Source organism: Sander vitreus, chromosome 9 (genome assembly GCF_031162955.1).
Source record: "Sander vitreus isolate 19-12246 chromosome 9, sanVit1, whole genome shotgun sequence".
NCBI classification, from domain to species: domain Eukaryota; kingdom Metazoa; phylum Chordata; class Actinopteri; order Perciformes; family Percidae; genus Sander; species Sander vitreus.
Window position 1 is genome coordinate 9,891,287 of NC_135863.1, and position 18,338 is coordinate 9,909,624.

The 18,338-nt window shown below is 40.4% G+C and overlaps 2 protein-coding genes across 2 annotated transcripts; one reads left to right on the forward strand and one right to left on the reverse strand.

The window, feature by feature from the left end:
• Nucleotides 1-879: 879 nt before the first annotated feature.
• axdnd1 (axonemal dynein light chain domain containing 1) lies at nucleotides 880-12,342 on the forward strand. The gene is made up of 24 exons (XM_078258653.1): nucleotides 880-1,077; nucleotides 1,611-1,768; nucleotides 1,841-1,944; nucleotides 2,379-2,472; nucleotides 2,881-2,966; nucleotides 3,075-3,131; nucleotides 3,317-3,425; nucleotides 3,731-3,852; nucleotides 4,127-4,267; nucleotides 4,489-4,608; nucleotides 5,062-5,182; nucleotides 5,872-5,973; nucleotides 6,112-6,278; nucleotides 6,500-6,569; nucleotides 6,863-7,097; nucleotides 8,412-8,628; nucleotides 8,885-8,978; nucleotides 9,283-9,473; nucleotides 9,756-9,846; nucleotides 10,073-10,207; nucleotides 10,301-10,405; nucleotides 10,502-10,590; nucleotides 11,599-11,738; nucleotides 11,845-12,342. Exons 1-24 carry the CDS (start codon nucleotides 1,005-1,007, stop codon nucleotides 11,958-11,960), a joined length of 2,937 nt encoding a protein of 978 aa, XP_078114779.1. The 5' UTR covers nucleotides 880-1,004; the 3' UTR covers nucleotides 11,961-12,342.
• A 141-nt stretch (nucleotides 12,343-12,483) lies between these two features.
• On the reverse strand, nucleotides 12,484-16,446 carry nphs2 (NPHS2 stomatin family member, podocin). Its single transcript, XM_078259912.1, has 8 exons — nucleotides 16,429-16,446; nucleotides 15,392-15,749; nucleotides 14,938-15,041; nucleotides 14,383-14,455; nucleotides 14,099-14,181; nucleotides 13,696-13,955; nucleotides 13,284-13,362; nucleotides 12,484-12,841 (listed from the first exon to the last, which is right to left on the reverse strand). Exons 1-8 carry the CDS (start codon nucleotides 16,444-16,446, stop codon nucleotides 12,632-12,634), a joined length of 1,185 nt encoding a protein of 394 aa, XP_078116038.1. The 3' UTR covers nucleotides 12,484-12,631.
• Nucleotides 16,447-18,338: the final 1,892 nt, after the last annotated feature.

The window sequence follows — 18,338 nt, forward strand, 5'->3', positions numbered from 1 at the left end:
CTAAAAATAGCCTATTGATATAAAAAATCAATTATTGATCAATTTTTTAGAATTAGCCTAATGGCAAATAGAAATGGGAGTGAATCAAAAAATACGTTATTTTCAGAATCATTGATTACAATTTAATTATTGATTTGATTTAAAGAATATAGGCTAATTCTTAAAAAAAGATGAAAAACGTATTTTGTATTTTATATCGGTTGATATCAAGCATTTTAATGGGGGATTTATTTTAGATATCAAAAACTTAATTGTTGATATAAAGCAGGGATGTCAAACTCAACTCCCCAAGGGCCAAACTAGAAAATGAGAATCATATCAAGGGCCAGACATAGAGTTTATTGTTTTATGTCATGGGAAAAGTCAAGTATCTTTGACTGTATTATTGCATGTCTCATATAGTCTTCTCACTTACAGTTTGGTTGACAAAAATGTCGAGGAAAATGCCAAAAACGTTTGGAAAAAGCATCAAAAATGTCGAAAACAACGTTGTGAAAAGTGACAAAAATTAGGTGGGCCAAAATGTATTGTGAACCTAAATGTACAAAGGGGCCGGATTTGGCCCGCGGGCCTTGAATTTGACACGTGTGATATAAAGTATTACTTATTTCCATGATTAAATGCTAAAACGCCTCGAATAGGATTTTGTCTTCACCATGACGGTGTCCATAAAGTATAAAATATATTTTTTTCGTTAATTTTTTTTTTTGTGTGTGTCTATTTCGTGCTCCATTTACGAAACTGATTACAAAACAAGAGGTGATGCGTGTAGCTGTAGCCTACCCTGTTCGGATCAAAATGAACTAACTATTGTGTTTCACAGAAGGCGCTGGGCGTTCCCATGGCAACGCGACCAGGAAGTTGGACCTCAGAGGAGAGGGGAAGGGACGGTGTATTTTTACTTTTTTGGCAAATAACACTAGGTTCTAGTCTAAATTACTTTGTTAAAGTCTCGGAATTTGATAGCCGAAACATTAAGGTAACATCTCCACCGTGAGTCCAGCATGATGTCTACGTCCATGAGAGCCAGTTCAGCGCCAAGTTCATCGAGGCCGCAGCCAGTGCTGGAAAACAGAGGTGACGTTAGCGTTAGAGGGGGGGGGGGGAGGTTAAGCAGATGGAAGATAAACAAACAAGACGTTAGTTACTCATATTGGCACGGCACACATCACCTCACACAGACAGTAAGTTAGATAGATAACGTTACAGCCACAAGCCTTTGCATCGATAATTACAGTCACACGCTAACTACCGGTAGTTATTAAAGATAAATAACGTCACAAGTCACACTTTCTCCACTTAAACTAACACACGTATAGCTATATCCTCATCGCAAATATTACAACAATAGTTGTAAACAATGGATGTTATTTACAACTATTGATGGAAAGTACAAGCATAGGAAGATTACGTTGTTTTTGTGTAATTTTAAAGAAAATAGTTTCTTGAGAGAAAATAAACATTAAATCACATTGTTTGAAGTGCACGGCACATAATCTTATCACGTACTGCTTTCCAGATTACCCAAACACTTCCATCCAGCTGGAATTAAAATATTCCACACAATACACCTACTGGTTTGTTTAAGTTTGATTTTTTTTGTTTCTCAGTGGCAGAACTGAATTTTCAAGTCCCAGCAGAGAGCATGAAGACACAACCTCCTCCTGTCAACAACCACATCATCCCAGATGAACTGCTGGTCAGCCTTACCTCCACTGTCTGCAGCAGGAGCACACTGGGGCACACTGCACACCATCGGCACTGCAAGGTACATTCAACCTCCATTTATATCTTCACACTACAGTTCACACTAGTGTTCCTAAGATGACTTTGTATACAGGGATGTGGAATCAGAAGGCCGGATGCAGTCTGGCATCACCAGCTCGGACGCAAGAAATACAAGTTCTTTCTGGAGCAGCCAACATCCCTGACTGGAGCCGGCAGGTCAGCTAGACCAACAAGACATAAGCAACGTTGTTGTTGCAACTACAACGTTTCCCCAAAGATTTCATTTGAACTAAAAATCAGTCTGTAGTTTTGATATCTAGTAAACATGACGTGGATAAGCTGTGTCAGTAGTTATTGCAACGCATTTATGTATTTTTTACTCTTGACACTAATACAGGATAGGGTTAATACAAGCTCAGCTTGGTTTTGATTTTGCATTTTCATAACTGGACACCTAGCACAGCCAAACAAATGTTAGGTTCTGTCTGAAATAGTTATCTTTAATCAGATAATTAGATCATTGCTCTAAAATCAGGGCAACATTAGATGTCTTTAAAAGTCTCAAATTCAGTTTGCTGAGATCTGCAGTTGACCTAAAACGGCTAGATGTGCATGTTTCTTTCTTTTCTGTTTGGACGGTGTCTATACAGGGATATTTCATTCCTGTGTGATGCTGTGGTAACCCAGAGGAAGACAACACCCCTCCCACCACTGACTGAAAGGAGTGGCATTGGAGACACGCAGGTAAGCTGTCTCGGCTGACCTGTTGGGATTTTCTGGCCTTGTAATCATATATGGCAAAAATAAGTAGGGCCTGAGAATGTGCCTTAATTTCCATTTTCAATGTATCATAATTTACCAGATAGAGGGTTTTTTTCTTAGCAGAATATGTGGTTTAACACAAAATCAAAAGCAGTAACTACAACATAACAAAATCAACCAGATGTGACAAATAAACCAGATATCCCATACTTTTAGATCAGTATTCCAGTAACTTGAAATTTTGTTTAAAAGTTTGGAGAGAAATTCAAATAGATTTTTCATAATCAGTAGTAGAACGTTTTACGGTTGTCTTACAAATACTGTGATTTACTGTAGTAGTACTGACTTCAAACTCACAATTATTGCCATTCATATATACACATCTTTCAGAACTTGAGTGTCTCCGAAAGTCTGATCCCAGAAGAATATCACATTGTGAAAAACAAAGGGCTGCGGAGCCTTGAGTTCTTTGAGGAGTGAGTCTGCTTCATTTTGCTCAAATACTTCATGTTAACCTGTGCACCCTCATATTATCAATGGATTTAAACATTTCTTTCAACTTCCATGTTGCTTCTCTTCCTCAGTGCGTTCACAGTGCAGCTACAGGATGATGAGCAGAAGCTACGGGTCTTTCCTTCACTGTGAGTTAAAAAAAAAACATGATTTTGTCTGATTTACAGATAAACTTTAGTCTCGTAGCCTTCACTGGGAGATTTTGTTGTCTGTATTAGGAATGGTACAGCTTAATAGTAGGAAATACCGTGTACTGTTAGGTCAGGGAAAGTGCTGGCAAAATAAGGGATGTGTGGATGTTCTGAGTGTCCAGGAGGCCCAGTGGCAGACAGGAAGTGGTCCAGTTGATGAGGATGATGGACGACATGCTGGAGAAGGCCGGAGTGGATCAGCAGAGTGAGGAGCTGACAGAACTCTCCCAGGTAGACAGACGCAGGCTGATCTGGCCTCTATGGCTGTGCTGCATTTATGTACAGAGAAAAATACATATTGGTGCAATATCAGGATTTTGGGCTGCTTTTATACAGATTTGGATATTTATGTGCATTGCTTCCTGCCTCATTGAAAACACAATGTACCGAGTGTACTGTTAGAATGTGTTACTTTCGACTGGTAACCACAATATAATTAGAGATGTAAAATGTGTATATGAAAAACAAAAGTGCTTGGAGATTCTTCTTATAGCCATCTAAACCTATTAGAAACAGTGCAATGAAATGTCTTACAGATGGAGGGTCTGCTGGAGCTGGTACAGGTTGAGCAGAACATCTACAACATTGTTTTCCATGAACTGATCAGGCAGGTCAGCGTGGGCTGTGCTGAGAGAGGACAGCTGCTTGCCAAACTCAGGTTAGCAACCAATACATTAGGACAGCACCACTTGTTGAAGGAGTATCCTGAGTCTTAAAACCAGATAATGGAAATATGGATGTAAATAAGAACTCATAAAATAAAGCACGATTCTGCAACTATATTACCTTTTTTGTTACTGTTACATCAAGTTATTTCTGAAACGTTTTTTGACAGATAGTTTTGAAGAAATTTGACATTTTCAGAAAATCTTTTCCAGTAATGATGCAAGGAAGCCTATTTCCCATCAGCTCTTATGTGTGTATGTGTCCAGACAGCGCTACCAGTCCCTGCTCGAGCGAATCCCCAGCCGTCTGAAAGCTCTACACACTGAGACAGTGGCGCAGCGGGCTCTGGACCGCCGGCTGACTGAGGAGATCCACCACATCAAGACATCCATCCAGCAGCTCAATATGTACGTAGGTCAGGTCCCAGGCTGCTGGGTCATGATGAATAAAATTACTATGTGCTGTTATGCACTGGAACATGTTCATAGAGTGATTATATCTAAATAGGAAATAATAAATGCAAGAAATTAAAATAATAGCACTCATTACTCATTGTGTGAATATGAGGAATGTGTTTCTGTGTGTGTGTGTGTGTGTGTGTGTTTATTGGTGTGCATCCTTTTCACAGGGAACTGTCCAGAATCAGAGACCATGATGCCTTTGTTTCCCAGCAGGCGGAGCGCGCTCACCTGCAACTGGCTGGGGCGCTTGAGCAGATTCACACCAACTCAGAGTCAGTCCCTCGTAGGTCTGAACTGAACTATTGTTCATTCAGTCAAGGTCACATTTTCAGTTTCACAAGTTGATGCATTCCAAAATTCACCAGCGTGAACATTATGAAGCTTATTTATCTGGTCGATATGAGTGATTTATTTCAAGCAAAATGTACTTATGCCTTGATCAAAAAACTACAAAAACACTGTAGAAGCAATTACTTCTACATGTACTAGCTACCGGGTACTGCTATCAGTGTAACCCTGTTGTAATGTACACAGTAGTGGTTATTGAGTCCTTAATTATTACTTTTTTTAAAAGTTATAAAAGAGACTCAAATTATAGATACAAGGGAGAAAAAAACTGATTAAGGCACATTTTATTCTGAGATGGAGCAGCAGCAGTAGCATTTCAGTAAGCACGCAGTGCAAAAGTACAAAATGTGACCAGGTGTTCCCTTTTCAAATGGTCCATGTGCTCTTCTCAGTGTGGTCCAGGTTTACCACGAGCTGTATGAGCTGCAGAGGGGTCGCCTTGAGGCTCAGCTGCTCCAGATGACTGAGGAGAAAGACTGCTGGAGCCAGCTCACCTTCTGCCTCGCCCTCAAGGTGTGTGAGCCATGATGGAGTTTTTTTCTTTCAATTGGACTCACCTTGTGTGTTAGTTTCATGAGATGGTGCTGGTGTGCTGTTATGCAGAATAAATAATAGAATAACTGACTTTGGCTTGTAGAATCAGAAGTAATGCGAAAGTTATCAACATGGATATATGGATAGTAGTCTTGCATTGCCAGACCCTCCTCCACAACACTGCGAAGGAGGGTCTGGCTAGTCCACACAGCATTCCAGGAGGGGAGAAAAACGTACTCTGGTTTATTGGCATTTCTTTAAACCAATCATTATCGTCTTGGGCGGCGCCGGACACATTGACGGTGCCTCTGCAAAATAGCCTCAGGAAGGAACTTGTTTTGGTGGAACATGTGTACGTTCAAAAGTTGTTTTAGTCGTGCAACAGAAAACTCAGATTGGACAGATAGTCTAGCTAGCTGTCTTGATTTACCCTGCAGAGATCTGAGGAGCAGTTAATCCTCATAATCAAGTTTAGAATGCCAACACAAAGAAAGCGGAAGGTGAGGGACATCCAGCGGAATTTCCGACGGTACCTGAACAATCCCGGAAGTGGAATGTCGTCCATATAGATACAGTCTATTATATAGACTATATGGATAGATATGGCTCACTTTGTTGCTCACTATGATTTATGGGTTTTAAGGATCAGATTTTTCTGTGATTGTCAGGTGATCAGTGTGAAGAAGCTGCAGCTGATCAGTCGGCTGCATATCATCGAGCAGAGCTGGTTCAAGACAGCTGAGCACTGCAGCCTTTACCTCACTCTGAAGGTAACAATTCAGTTCCTATTTCTGAAACACTTTTTGTATTGCTCATGGCAAAAACACCGAACACCCCAGATGACTCTTTGGAAATATCCCTGGTGGTTCAATTACACTCTGACTATGACAGTGACCATCCTGCTGTAGGACACAGAGGACCTGAATATCATCGTGGAGCTTAGTGACTACTGGAAAGAGCAGCTGACTGCTTTCATGTCCCAGCTGAAGAAGACTGAGCATGCTCAGTGTGAACAGATCAGTGCAATCCAGCAAGGCATCGCCAAGTGGCTCGCCTTCTGCACCACACAGAACAAGTAAGGACAAGCAAAGACAAAGTACCATCAGTTATAGAAAAAAAGGATTTTCTGGAAAACTGTCAAAAACAATTCTTTTATTATTAAATTATTATTTTTATTTTTTTATTTGATTTTACACCCAGTATAGTGTCGATAATCAGCAGTCATTGAGAGCAATTTATGGAAGAGGAGATTGATCAGTGTGTGTATTTTGCCAAATGCTCTTACTCTCTTTTAAGGTGTCCTAACCCAAAATATGAGAAAGCTTCATTGGAAAAGATTCACGCTGATTTGAAGCAGTGGTCAAATGTAAGACAATAAATTTACTTCCTCTGTCTATGTTTTTTCTCATTGTGGTCATTGATGTTATCTATCTGATGTATTGAACACTTTCAACCAGGACAAACTAGTATGTTGTTTTTAAGCATGTCTAAGGTATTTTTCTGTCTCGTAAGGTAGTGGCCATTTTGGCATCCTTCTTTTAGATTATATTCCAAATATCTAGTGGATATGTTAAAATCAGTTTCATACGGTATGTCTAGTCAACAGCAAATTTTCTTTTGTTGTCCTAAAGTCCTCATCTGTCTTCCTTTACTCTGCAGACATTGGCCCTCCTGTGTGACCGCTACCAAGGTGAGAAGCTGCTTTTCTGCCAGCAGACACTGAACGAGCTTGGCCGTGTCCAGGAAAGATGGCTGAATATGAGCCTCGAGCTGTTCAGAAGACACCCTTTTCCTAATGGTGAACCCCGTGAAGGCCAACAGGCCCTAAGAGAGCTGGACAGGGTCCTATCTGATCTCCTCAAACAGCTGGACACCCAGATCACTGGAGAGAATGGTGAGGGCTGATAAGAGACAACATTTTGAATATTTTAAATGAGCTTAAATGAGAAAAACTGTGATTTTGAGGCCTACAGACAGGTAAGTAAAGTATACACTTTTACCTGGCACTGCTTTAGTTTTTGCTTGACTGTTGACCAATTGGATATCTGTAAACGAACAGAACTGCTGAAAGCTGCAAAATCAGGACCTTGGTGAGTGGGAGTGTGTGTGTGTGCTCCTGACACACACACCCACACACGCACACGCACAAGCACAAGCACAAGCTATAGTCACAGAATCTTCTTCTCTCAGAGTCTTTAGTATTTTTCCTAATGTTTTAAATTGAGGCACCAATCACAACCGTTGAGGCAGGCTTTACACGATGACGATAGCGCAGCAACGGCGAGCAGCTTTTTGTTTACATTGAACATGATGGCCTCCGAAGCGCAGCAACCCGTTGATGCTGCTGTCGCTGCTACGTCACCCGGATCGTTGGTCTGATTGGTTGAAGGACTATCCAGTTGCGCCCAGAGGCATTTGAGCGGCGTCCGTTGGTGACGCCCCTTTTGAAATGGGCTGTGAATGAAGCTTGCCCAGATCCACTCTCAGTTACAACTGAGAAGGGTCTGGTGTCAACCAGGCTATAACCAGTGATGATATTGCTGTGATGTGGCCAGACCCTAACATAAGGCAGGATCTATAAACCATCCACCTCATCCGTTACAAAACAATGTTTTGTTTACCATTGCGCTGTAATCGACTGCAATTATATTGTGTTTTTGTTTGTTTATAGTAACAAATTGTATGGATTATTTACTGTAATTCGTGTTATTATTTGTAGTATATAATAGTTGTAAAAACCTGCAATGGGAAAAAATTAACTATTTTTTTCTGAAGCCTTTCTATTGTTGCGTTCATTGAAATGTAAGTAGCTGTTCTGTACTAGAACAATCTTTTACACAAGCCTGTATGAGAAAATAGGTATACAAAGTACTAAAGAGAGCAGTGTTTTGTATAATGTACATCAGTGTGTTGTTGCTGCTTTGAAAGAGTAATTCAAGTGGTGCATGTGTGTCTTATTTTGTTGCAAAAATGCCATTTTTGAAAAAGGACTGTTACATTTTGATTGCAGAGTTTCATTTTGACATAGAAGTGAGACATTTCTCTTCAAGTGTTGTGTCTTATTTGGCTTGTATGAAGAGTTTTGACACAATGAGCCACATTCCGCAAACAAGTGTGTAAGCAATCGGCAAAAGCTGTAATGGGTCTCATTATAATCCTTAAGATATGGACTTAAGTGTTGAAACTGATTTGAGCCATGCTGTTTCAGGGATCCACGGAGAGATCATGTCACTGCTCGGGTTGATGGAGTCCCGAGTTTCCAACCTTGGTGCAGTGATTGGACGGCCAGAGATGATGTCTATCTCTGACTGGCTGAAGCTGGAGAAGGCACTGCGCAGTTGGCAGAGTTTGGCTGAAAAAGCCTTTCAGAACGTCTCCAGCACGCAGACAGAGAACGAAAAGGACAAAAACAAGCTTGACATATAGTAAGTTGGGCTAAACTATTGGATTTAATGAAAAGGCAGAGGCCTAATTTATCAGCATTCTGTAGATAAGTTTGTAAATATACTCCTAGGATGAAACATTTTGAATGTTCTTCAGTGCAAGAAATTTGGTATTCTGTATGTGTTTGTGAATCAAACACCTGTGATCTGTTATGAGACGAAATTAAGACTACGTGTGTTTTAATTCAGAAATTTAAATATTCCCGTTTATGTTGTGTGTGTTTGTTTGTTCAACCAGTACAGACACAGAAAAGGTGTTAGACAATGTGCAGCAGTTCATAACCAGCCTGTCCAACTTCACTGATGGTGAGAAGCAGAGACTTAGTGAGGAGGTCAGTACCAACCAGGTTTAGTCAACACACATTTTGAAAATGTTTCAAAACTACAATGTCACTTAAGTGCATTTCTATCATGTGTTTTGGAGTAAACACATCAGCTCTATGAATGTGATGCTCAGATATTGCAGAGATAATACATCCGAATGAAAAAACCTTTTTAAGATGTTGTGTCTTAGCAACTCGTATTATTTGACCAAAAATAACCACATTTACTACATTATATATTTAATGAATGTGTTTGTTTGCTTTAATGTTACATGGCGCTTCGCTTGAATTTTTGTATTTCCTCTCCACCCAGGTCAGTTCTATTCACATGGCTCAGACCCGCTGGATGTTGGATCTGTTGCTCCTCATGGTACCTGACCATAGCGAGGACCACAACCAAGAACAGGAACACCACTACATTACAAACATCTCACTACAAACACTGGATGAGGATGCCAAGATGCTGGCTGAGAAACTGAACTTTTTTTCCACATACATCAGCAGGTACTAGATGTTTTTACCCGTTTTTACAATTTGCTGTTAGGCAGATTCTGTTAACCAGAGATTAGTCCATGGTAAAATAAGTAAACACTGTTGTCTTACAGTATTGAACTGAATTTTACTACAGAGGGCAGTGATAACCTCTTTATGTTATAAATACTAACTAACAAGACAGAAATGAAATGATGGCTAAAGTATGTTTAATAACTTTAAGATTGAATGGATCAGCAGAGGGGGATTTTCTTCAGGATTTTCTCATCAGGAAATGTTTTTTTGTGACTCCAGCTCTTGCAAACTGATTCTGGAGGAGCAGATTCTACAGAATTCACATGACGTTGAGGCTGAAAATGAGATGAATGAGTGCAAAAAGCTACAGGTAAACAAAGTTCTGATGCAGAATTAAATAAATAGCATAGAACGGATAGTATCAAACCTAATTTCCATTTTGAGACCGAACAGCAGTTTTACAGTCTGTTTTACTACTCGTGTGTTTAAACAATACAAAACTCCGGAGCCATACTGCAGTTACAGACTAGGGTAAGATAAGCTAAGCAAACCTACATGAGTACTGTGGTGTGTGTTGTTGTTATGTCCGTCCTCAGAGGGAGTGCATTGATTGGGCGGAGACCTGTATGATCCTGCGCTCAGGATTGGGAGGCGGCCCTGTGGAGCTGCCCATCCGACAGGCTGACCCCGCCTCCAGCAGTGATGTCCCTGTCTCTCCAGCAGACAGCATGGTAAGGAGTCAACTGAGACATTTTTGATTAGTGTGGCCCTGACTACAGTATAAAAAACTAAAAGAAAGTGTTGTTATTGTTGTTGTTGTCCAGCAGGGGGAGCTAACAGTTTGTGAAAGCCCAGTGGTGAAGCTGATTAGCTATGATGGAAACATTACACAAAGAAAGCTGGGAGAGAGCAGTCTCCACCTGAATGGGGTCAGACAATGAAATCACACACTTTTTCAGTGTTAGTGGCATGCCTTTAACTGTGTATAGAGTTGAATAATCTGCCCATCTGTCTCTGTCTGTCAGCCTGAGCTGGTTGTATGCCCAACAACAGAAGAAGCCCAGAAAGCTTTTAGTGATCTGACCACGGTAGGATTGCTGCAGCAGGAACTGCAGTAAGTTAACATTCTTATCATTGAGTGGAACACATTTATGTTTGTAATGCTGTGATAATGTATATGAATCACGTCACCTTTTAGTGTTTTTCTTCCCCTTATGTTCTCCCAGACTGTCAAAAAGGGACGATATTAATGTATATGCAGTTTGTCCATATACTCGCTGGCTATTGGCTCATTTGTGCCACACAGGAATTGTAGTTTCTTTATTGTTTAAAATAACAACTGGGAAGCTTGCATGAGCAGCATTTACCAGTACCACCATGGCTAAACATCCATGCTTTTGTATTACTTCTCATAATTAGTCAGAAAGACAATTTTACACCTCTCAGACTTGGAGTTTAGTAAGCAAAATCCCATCAGAAGGGCAACAAACAAATAATTATATAAATGTTTCTGTCGAGTTCAGTAACCATCAAGCATTGTGGAAATAAGTTTGTTGAATGTCCCCACATCAGCTAGTCTCGCATTGCCAGACCTTCCTCCACAGAGCTGCGGAGGAGGGTCTGGCGAGTCTACAAAGCATTCCAGGATGGGAGAAAAACGTGCTCTGGTTTATTGGCATTTCTTTAAACCAATCACAATCGTCTTGGGCGGCGCTAAGCGACGTACGGAGCAACGGCGCCTCTGCAAAATACCCTCAGGAAGTAACTTTTTTTGGTGGAACGTGTGTACATTCATACGTTCAAAGGTTGTTTTAGTCGTGCAACAGAAAACTCAGATTGGACAGATAGTCTAGCTAGCTGTCTGGATTTACCCTGCAGAGATCTGAGGAGCAGTTAACCATAGTCCTCATAATCGACCGGTGTTTAAAATGCCAACACAAAGAAAACCCTAGGTAACGGACATCCGGCCTAAATGAGGGACCGGAGCAATCCCTGAAGTGGAACGTCGTGTATATAGACTACACATCAGCCGAGTGTCTGTGGTTGTTCAGAAATGGCCTTTTATTGACTTGTGGATGTGCAAAGGACACCCATGTTAGAGTTCTTGCCATGCGTGTGTCAGGGATTCAGAGCTGCGGGTCCAGAGTACCGAGCAGCGAGCACTGAAGGCTGAGGAAGCCCTGCAGTCAGCGTTGGAGAAGATTCAGGACCTGGAGAGACAACTGCAGGGTCGGTGTAGTCTGGAGCCCAAAAGAAGTGAAGGTACTGACTAAACAAAAAAACTCTAGAAACGTTTAACTGAGACAGAGAGAAAGTAACAGTAAAAGTATTAAAGCTTAATGGTGGTACATGTCTTTGCTTGTTTCAGAGAAAAAGAAAACCCCACCACCTTCCCCACCACCAGTAACAACCGCAGCTCCTCCAAAGAAAACCACCACTGAAGTCAAACAAACAAGCAGCACCAAAAAGAGCAAGAAACGGTGATCTGGCATGGGATCAGGAGGTGTTACAACTTCTTATGTATGTATGGGACTGTCCAGTTATTTTTAAAATCGCTTTTAGGGTTTTATGTTTCATGTGTTTTTTGTGTTGTTGCACTCCATCACAATCACATCCATAAGGGAAAGGGTATTATGATTTCTGGTGCACATTACCAACACATGCACTGTCTCAAAAGTTTTCAAGATAGTGTAGCACACAGGAAGGAAAAAAAAACTAGAATAACCAAGAAGCATTATTCACCAGCACTACCATCCAGGTATAAGATATTTCCAGTATCAGGAGGTTGTCCAATATTCAGACTGCTTGGCTGTATATAACGACTTGCTGTGGTTTTGTTCAACCTTGTGATATCGTCTCTCTATTAGTTTTTGTTTCCTTCCGAAAAATAAAGTTTCTGCATTACATTTGAAAAAGTTAGACTTCTCTGGACCTTTATTATCAAAACATGGAAATTGTCAAATTGTTACACAAACCCAGTTACCCTACTGTCGATGCTCTCAAACCCTTCAGTGCGAAACCACATCAATACATTTATTATGAACTCTTATTTTAAATTGTTTCATTTAGCTTGAAAGTTACTTTCTTAAACATGATCAAAATCTCCTGAACTCTACCATTTCAACAATAACAAGCTTTCATGTCATAACAATCTGTCACATCATTGGCGAGTCTGTATCTGGTTCCCCCTCCGTCGTCCCTCCCTCTCCTTCCACAGAAAGGGGAGGAGGGGGTGGTAGGGATGAGAGATCAGGGTTGACGCCGAGAAGATCTGGGGGGAGTGGAAGGACCAGGGCAGGATGGAGGAGACGGAGGGAAGCCCTGAACCCCTCCCAGGCATCTCTCTCCCCCTCTGCTGCATTTACCTGGAGGAAAGACTGTTGGAAACACGTTTGCTTTACAAATACTGCTGAGAACGCAGAAATGACAGAGGCAGAGGTAAACTTCAGTTGGCAGGCTAAACCAAGGCTATGCAAGGCTGGAAAAACATAGAAAAATAGAAACGGAAACCATGGTGCATTGGGCAGAGTGTTGGAAGGCATTGGAACAGAGATCAGCCACTGGCTTTCTTTTCTGTCAGCTACTGTCTTTTATACAACCACAAGGATTTGCCAAAGTTAGACTTGTTCTAATTGTACACATAGTCTTCCCTCAGTATAATTCTATCTATTTTCCAAAGATTTTAGAAATAATGCTGATAATAATTAAGTTCCTTAGTTTAATCTTTAGTTAAATGCAATATTTGACAAAGAATTAAGATATAAAACAATACACAATAGATTATAAAAAGATGGTATAGTTACTCACTCTGACCTGGTGTTGTCTCTTGGCCTCGGCCTCTGCAGCCAAACTCTGCTGTAACTCCACAGGAAAACTGAGCTCATCTCTGACAGAAAATCAAACACAAGCCTGGTCAGCAGGGAGATCACAGCACACTACAAATCTCTACATTCCTCTTTGCTGTTGTACCTGGAAAAATCAAAGCTTTCAGAGGAAAAATACTTTGCCCACTCATGCATTTTTTCACAAGCACTGCTACCGTGTAGTATATCAGTCTTTTGGGCTGAAAGGTTTCTTTAAAACTCATCCTGATTCTCTTTAGCCATTTAAAGCATCAGCTGTTATTATGAGGTTTTGCTGTCAGGCCCTGTGTGAGCTTTTTCCTGCAGCTACTGTTTTGCACAAGTGTTCAACAATGAAATGGTATCTTCAGTCTTACATGTCTGCTCTCTCCACCCTGATGCCCCAGCGGCAAGCAACAGAGTCAACAGCTGCTTGTATTTGCTGTCCGATCCTCCTCCTGTGCAGCAAGATGTGGCTGAATGTGTGCTGGGCGAGAATGTCTCTGACCACTGACTGGACCAGAGTCGGCAGCACTGTGGTCAGACTGGACAGAGCTGTGCTGCACAAAGCCACATTCTCTATCTGGTAATAACACACTGCACTCAGTTCTGGCCTCACCAAGTCCTTTGTCACCACCTGGGTACAGACGTATAAGAAGTCAGCAGTCTAATGCAATTAAATCCTTATCATCCTTTGGTTAATTAGTTGTTGTTTTTTTGTTGTTGTTTTTTTTGGGGGGGGGGTGTATGTCAGTTGTGTTTTTGTTTATTGTGTCTTACCCTGTGGGGAGGAACCTTCAGCATTTTCAGTCGGATGTCGACCTTGTGACACACGTCAAGGATTGGGAGGTAGAAAAGAAGGCCTAGAGAGAGGAGGGAGAAGGGTTTGATCTAAGGACAGATTTCTAAAATGACATTTTTTATATTATAATTTTCCTATTATGTTTGTATGATAGAAAACATGCAGATGACTAAAACATTTGAACTAATTGTAGGGTGTCCAAAAAACTGACACACATCCACAGAATTGGCAAGTCAACTGTAAAACGGTAATTGGTGACAACCTGGTCCTCTAGGTTTTCCACGCAGTAGGTGGCCCAGTCTGAAGATCACAGCTCTCTCATGCTCCCTCACTACCTGTAACTCAAAATGACAGACATCAGTCAGTCCATATGAATGGAAGACAATGATAGCTGCAGTTTGCAATTGACATACAACAGAAGAAGGCCAGCTTTTAAGATACTGACATTGACGTTGTGTTGGCTGTTAACTCTAGTACGCTGAATTAGAAATTAAACAATGGCTATGAGGTGAAAATGCTAACTCTTTAAAATAGCCCATTTTCATTCTAAAACTCCCCAATATTCACAATCTTTTCCAATTATTTTACTTCTTGTGTAGGTGGAAAATGTGGAAACTATTTTTACCATTGCCAGATCAAACTTGAATGATACAATTTTCACCCTTTATTACCTTTTTACGCCATCACAAACTGCATGTGTTGTTTTTCCTTGACCTAATCATTTGCATAATTTCTGTTGAAGAAATCACATTTCGTTTTCGTAAACAGATTATTGTGCAGTGTTTGGTTTCTGTTAGGTCTGTGGTGTAGTTCGTACTTTGACACAGAACCAGATGGAAAGAGGAAGGAAGAGCAGAACCAGAGCCAAGACGAAGACCATCAGCAGCCACTCAAACACTCCCAGGCTCTTGCGCTTCAGACCTGCAGAGTTCCACAGTACTGAGTAAGAAATCTAACCGAGGCACTCAAAATAAATAAAATTAAGAGTAAATTTGCAATTTTCCTAAGACCTCCCAAGATTTCTGAATTATTTTTTTTGTTACGATTTGTCAAGACCAAACAAAATGCAGTAATTGCAAATTAAATTAAGCCAATTGAATTTATTTGTGTCATCACATTCTTGAATTAACATTACTATTTATTTCATTATCTGTACTTACTTTTCCAAACTAGGGAAAACTAAACAACCCATAATACAAATTAATGAAAAATACTGTTAAACTTTCCCCAGCTGCACGTAGAGTACAATGTACCTTCAGGCTTTGACTTACCTTCCTGCTCCGCTGCTTCCAGGAGCCCTAAGTTCTCCTCCTTGACCTTATCCTCTCTCACGCTGTCTATGTCCACCACAGTGGATCTCACCTTCACCTCATTTGTCTCTGGCTTCTCCTTCTGTAGCCTGTTTTTCCTCACTGATGATACCTCTGGGACCCGGCCTGCCTTCGATGGCCTGTGTCTGTGACTTCTGGGAGGCACAGAGGCTCCGCTCTCCCTCTCCTTCCTGGGCGTCATTCTGGATCTCGGCGGGTTAACATTGGAGGACTTCTCCATACTGTCTGGAGGCTCTGCAGTAAAGATCATAGGAGTGATGGCTGTTGGGATGTTTCTGCTCGATGGGTTGATGGTTTTCTTTTTGGTTGAAAGCAGAGAGGAAGAAGAAATTGTGTGACTTTTACGGCTGTGAGTTTCTTCCTCTGGCTGGAGGTCTGTAATGAGTCAGTGGTGCTGCCGTCCACTGTGCATCAGACAGAATACATGGATGGTAAATTAGGCGGACTGTTTGAACGTGGGAGTAGGACAGCAGTGGGAGTGTCACTTACCACCTTTTTTCAAATTATTTCGGGTCAGTGAACTTTTGTCAGCATTATATTCAATATCTGCTATCAAAGCAGCAAACAAACAACAATAAAAATGTTAAGCTAATAAGATATGGTAATGATAAGTTCTCATGTACAGATCATCTCTTGATCTACAGGTAAATCTCTCCCTCTTTTTCCCAGATTCAGAATGGCTTTATCAGACATAAAATGAAAACATCCAGGGATTGATGTATGAGCAATATTCAATTCAATTTATTAACGCTATTCTTTACTTATTCTTATCCAAAAGCTCAAACAAGGGTAAAGAATTGCAGTAGTATCAAGTTCAATCAAATGATTCCCTTGCCTTGATTCCTTTGATTCTGTCACAGAAACGTTTAAATCCTCCCCCTAACAATAATACGACACATCCCCACATTTACTTTTTAAGAGAGAAAAGATGTACAGAAATGTTTCAATCTTTAACTAGAAAAATTCAAAGTTCTCACAGTTTTAGTAAGCAGCATGGTAGCACATCTACTAGGTATATGTAGGTATACATGGCCTACTAAAATCACTGACATCATTGCTTTGGAAAGTTGTTTGAGGCACGTGCCACTGGATGTCCTGCAGGGAAATGTTTAATTTTATTGCCATTAAATCATGCATAGAACATGCTACTTGAGTGCACATCATGTAAAATATAAAACATGCACACTAATTGCATTACAACCTTTATACCTCTAAATCTTTGTGTCACTGGGTCCATTATTTTCAGGGAGTCACAGTGTGTCTTTATTGGGAATGTGCAGACTCAGGCCTCTCCTTTCCAAAGAGCTGATGTAGTTTTTTTCTCTGTTTTTACAGGAAATGACACACAGTATCCTCCCTAATAGATCCTTAATTAAACTGAAAATGAATTCTAGATGTTCTTCTGATGGAAGTACTAAGTCTAATTGTGTGCAAAGTGCAAACCCAGAAGATCCAGTTGGTTGGTCAGAGGTCCAGGGCCAAATGTATGATATCTGTATGGAGGAAATATTTATTCATAATTCAAATTGAAAGTCCAAAGAGAAATTGAAAGTCCAAAGAGAAAACGAAGCGAGATCAAATTAAAAATATTATTATTTTTTTTAAATTTTCCATTTGGCTTTTTCATTTGGATTTAATATTTGGCTTTTCAATTTCAATTTAACATTGGCTTTTAATTTGGATTTAATATTTGGCTTTTGAATTTCAATTTAACATTGGATTTTCATTTGGATTTAATATTTGGCTTTTGACTTTCCATTTAACATTGGCTTTTCATTTGGACTTGACACATGTCAATGTAAATGAGGAGGCGTGGCCCAAAGGCTGGTGGGAGGGTCTGAAACAAAAGGGGTGAAACAGTGAAGTTTAGGATTAGGATTGTATTTAAAGCTGACTCTGGTTTCCAACTTCGTCCCAGGTGTGTCTGTTTAAAACACGGATGGAGCCAACTTCTCTCTTTTGATGTTTTATTTAATTAAGCAACAGTACAAACATGGGTGTGGGTAGCTCTGCTACGTGTGTTTGTGTGTTGTCAGATCTCGAGAACACACACACACACAATTTCAACTGGGTAGTCATCGTACGAACTGCGACCTCTCCTTTTTCTTTCTCTCACTTTTTTCTCCGGTTGGTGCGCGCGGTGTGAAGTGCGTGTCCGCGCTATTCTCTGACATGTACTCACAACAATCACTCCTGATTGATGGCCTTTTGTACAGCCCGTGTAGGCTACTTTTTCGTTCATTTGATTTCCGATTTTGAAACGATATCCAAATTTGATATCCAAACTTCACTGTTGTTGCATGAAATGTCGTTTGTGTTTAGCTTACATCATCAGTTTCTATCATGTGAAATAAGAGGCTAAGCCAGCCTGGTGGCGAAGCTGCAGACAGATGCTCAACAGTGTGCTCCCCAGCAGTCAGCTCCCCCTGCTGTTCATAAGGTGCCTCTGCACCCCTTTTGTTTCAGACCCTCCCACCAGCCTTTGGGCCACGCCTCCTCATTTACATTGACATGTGTCATGTCCAAATGAAAAGCCAATGTTAAATTGAAATTGAAAAGCCAAATATTAAATCCAAATTAAAAGCCAATGTTAAATTGAAATTGAAAAGCCAAATATTAAATCCAAATGGAAAAGCCAAATGGAAAATTAAAAAAAAATTATATTTTTTAATTTGATCTCGCTTCGTTTTCTCTTTGGACTTTCAACTTCTCTTTGGACTTTAAATTTGAATTATGAATACATATTTCCTCCATAGCAGAGGGCGCTGCTGCGTCTTCAGTGGTAATAGAGTATTTTAACTGTTTCGTTTTGTGAATCCCTTTGTAAAAATCAATATTTGAAATTATTGAAATTATAGCTTTATGCGTATCCTTCAGCTCTAACACA

What these genes read in the sequence shown, in the direction of transcription:
- nphs2 (XM_078259912.1), bottom strand. An exon ending in GGAAGCAGCGGAGCAGGAAG is followed by an intron (nt 15,042 to 15,391) that starts GTAAGTCAAAGC and finishes GGAACTCTGCAG; the next exon opens with GTCTGAAGCGCAAGAGCCTG. An exon ending in TGGAAAACCTAGAGGACCAG is followed by an intron (nt 14,182 to 14,382) that starts GTTGTCACCAAT and finishes TCCTCTCTCTAG; the next exon opens with GCCTTCTTTTCTACCTCCCA.
- axdnd1 (XM_078258653.1), top strand. Translation starts at nt 1,005, where the DNA reads ATGATGTCTACGTCCATGAGAGCCAGTTCAGCGCCAAGTTCATCGAGG. An exon ending in CAGCTGCTTGCCAAACTCAG is followed by an intron (nt 3,853 to 4,126) that starts GTTAGCAACCAA and finishes GTATGTGTCCAG; the next exon opens with ACAGCGCTACCAGTCCCTGC. An exon ending in CCAGATCACTGGAGAGAATG is followed by an intron (nt 7,098 to 8,411) that starts GTGAGGGCTGAT and finishes ATGCTGTTTCAG; the next exon opens with GGATCCACGGAGAGATCATG.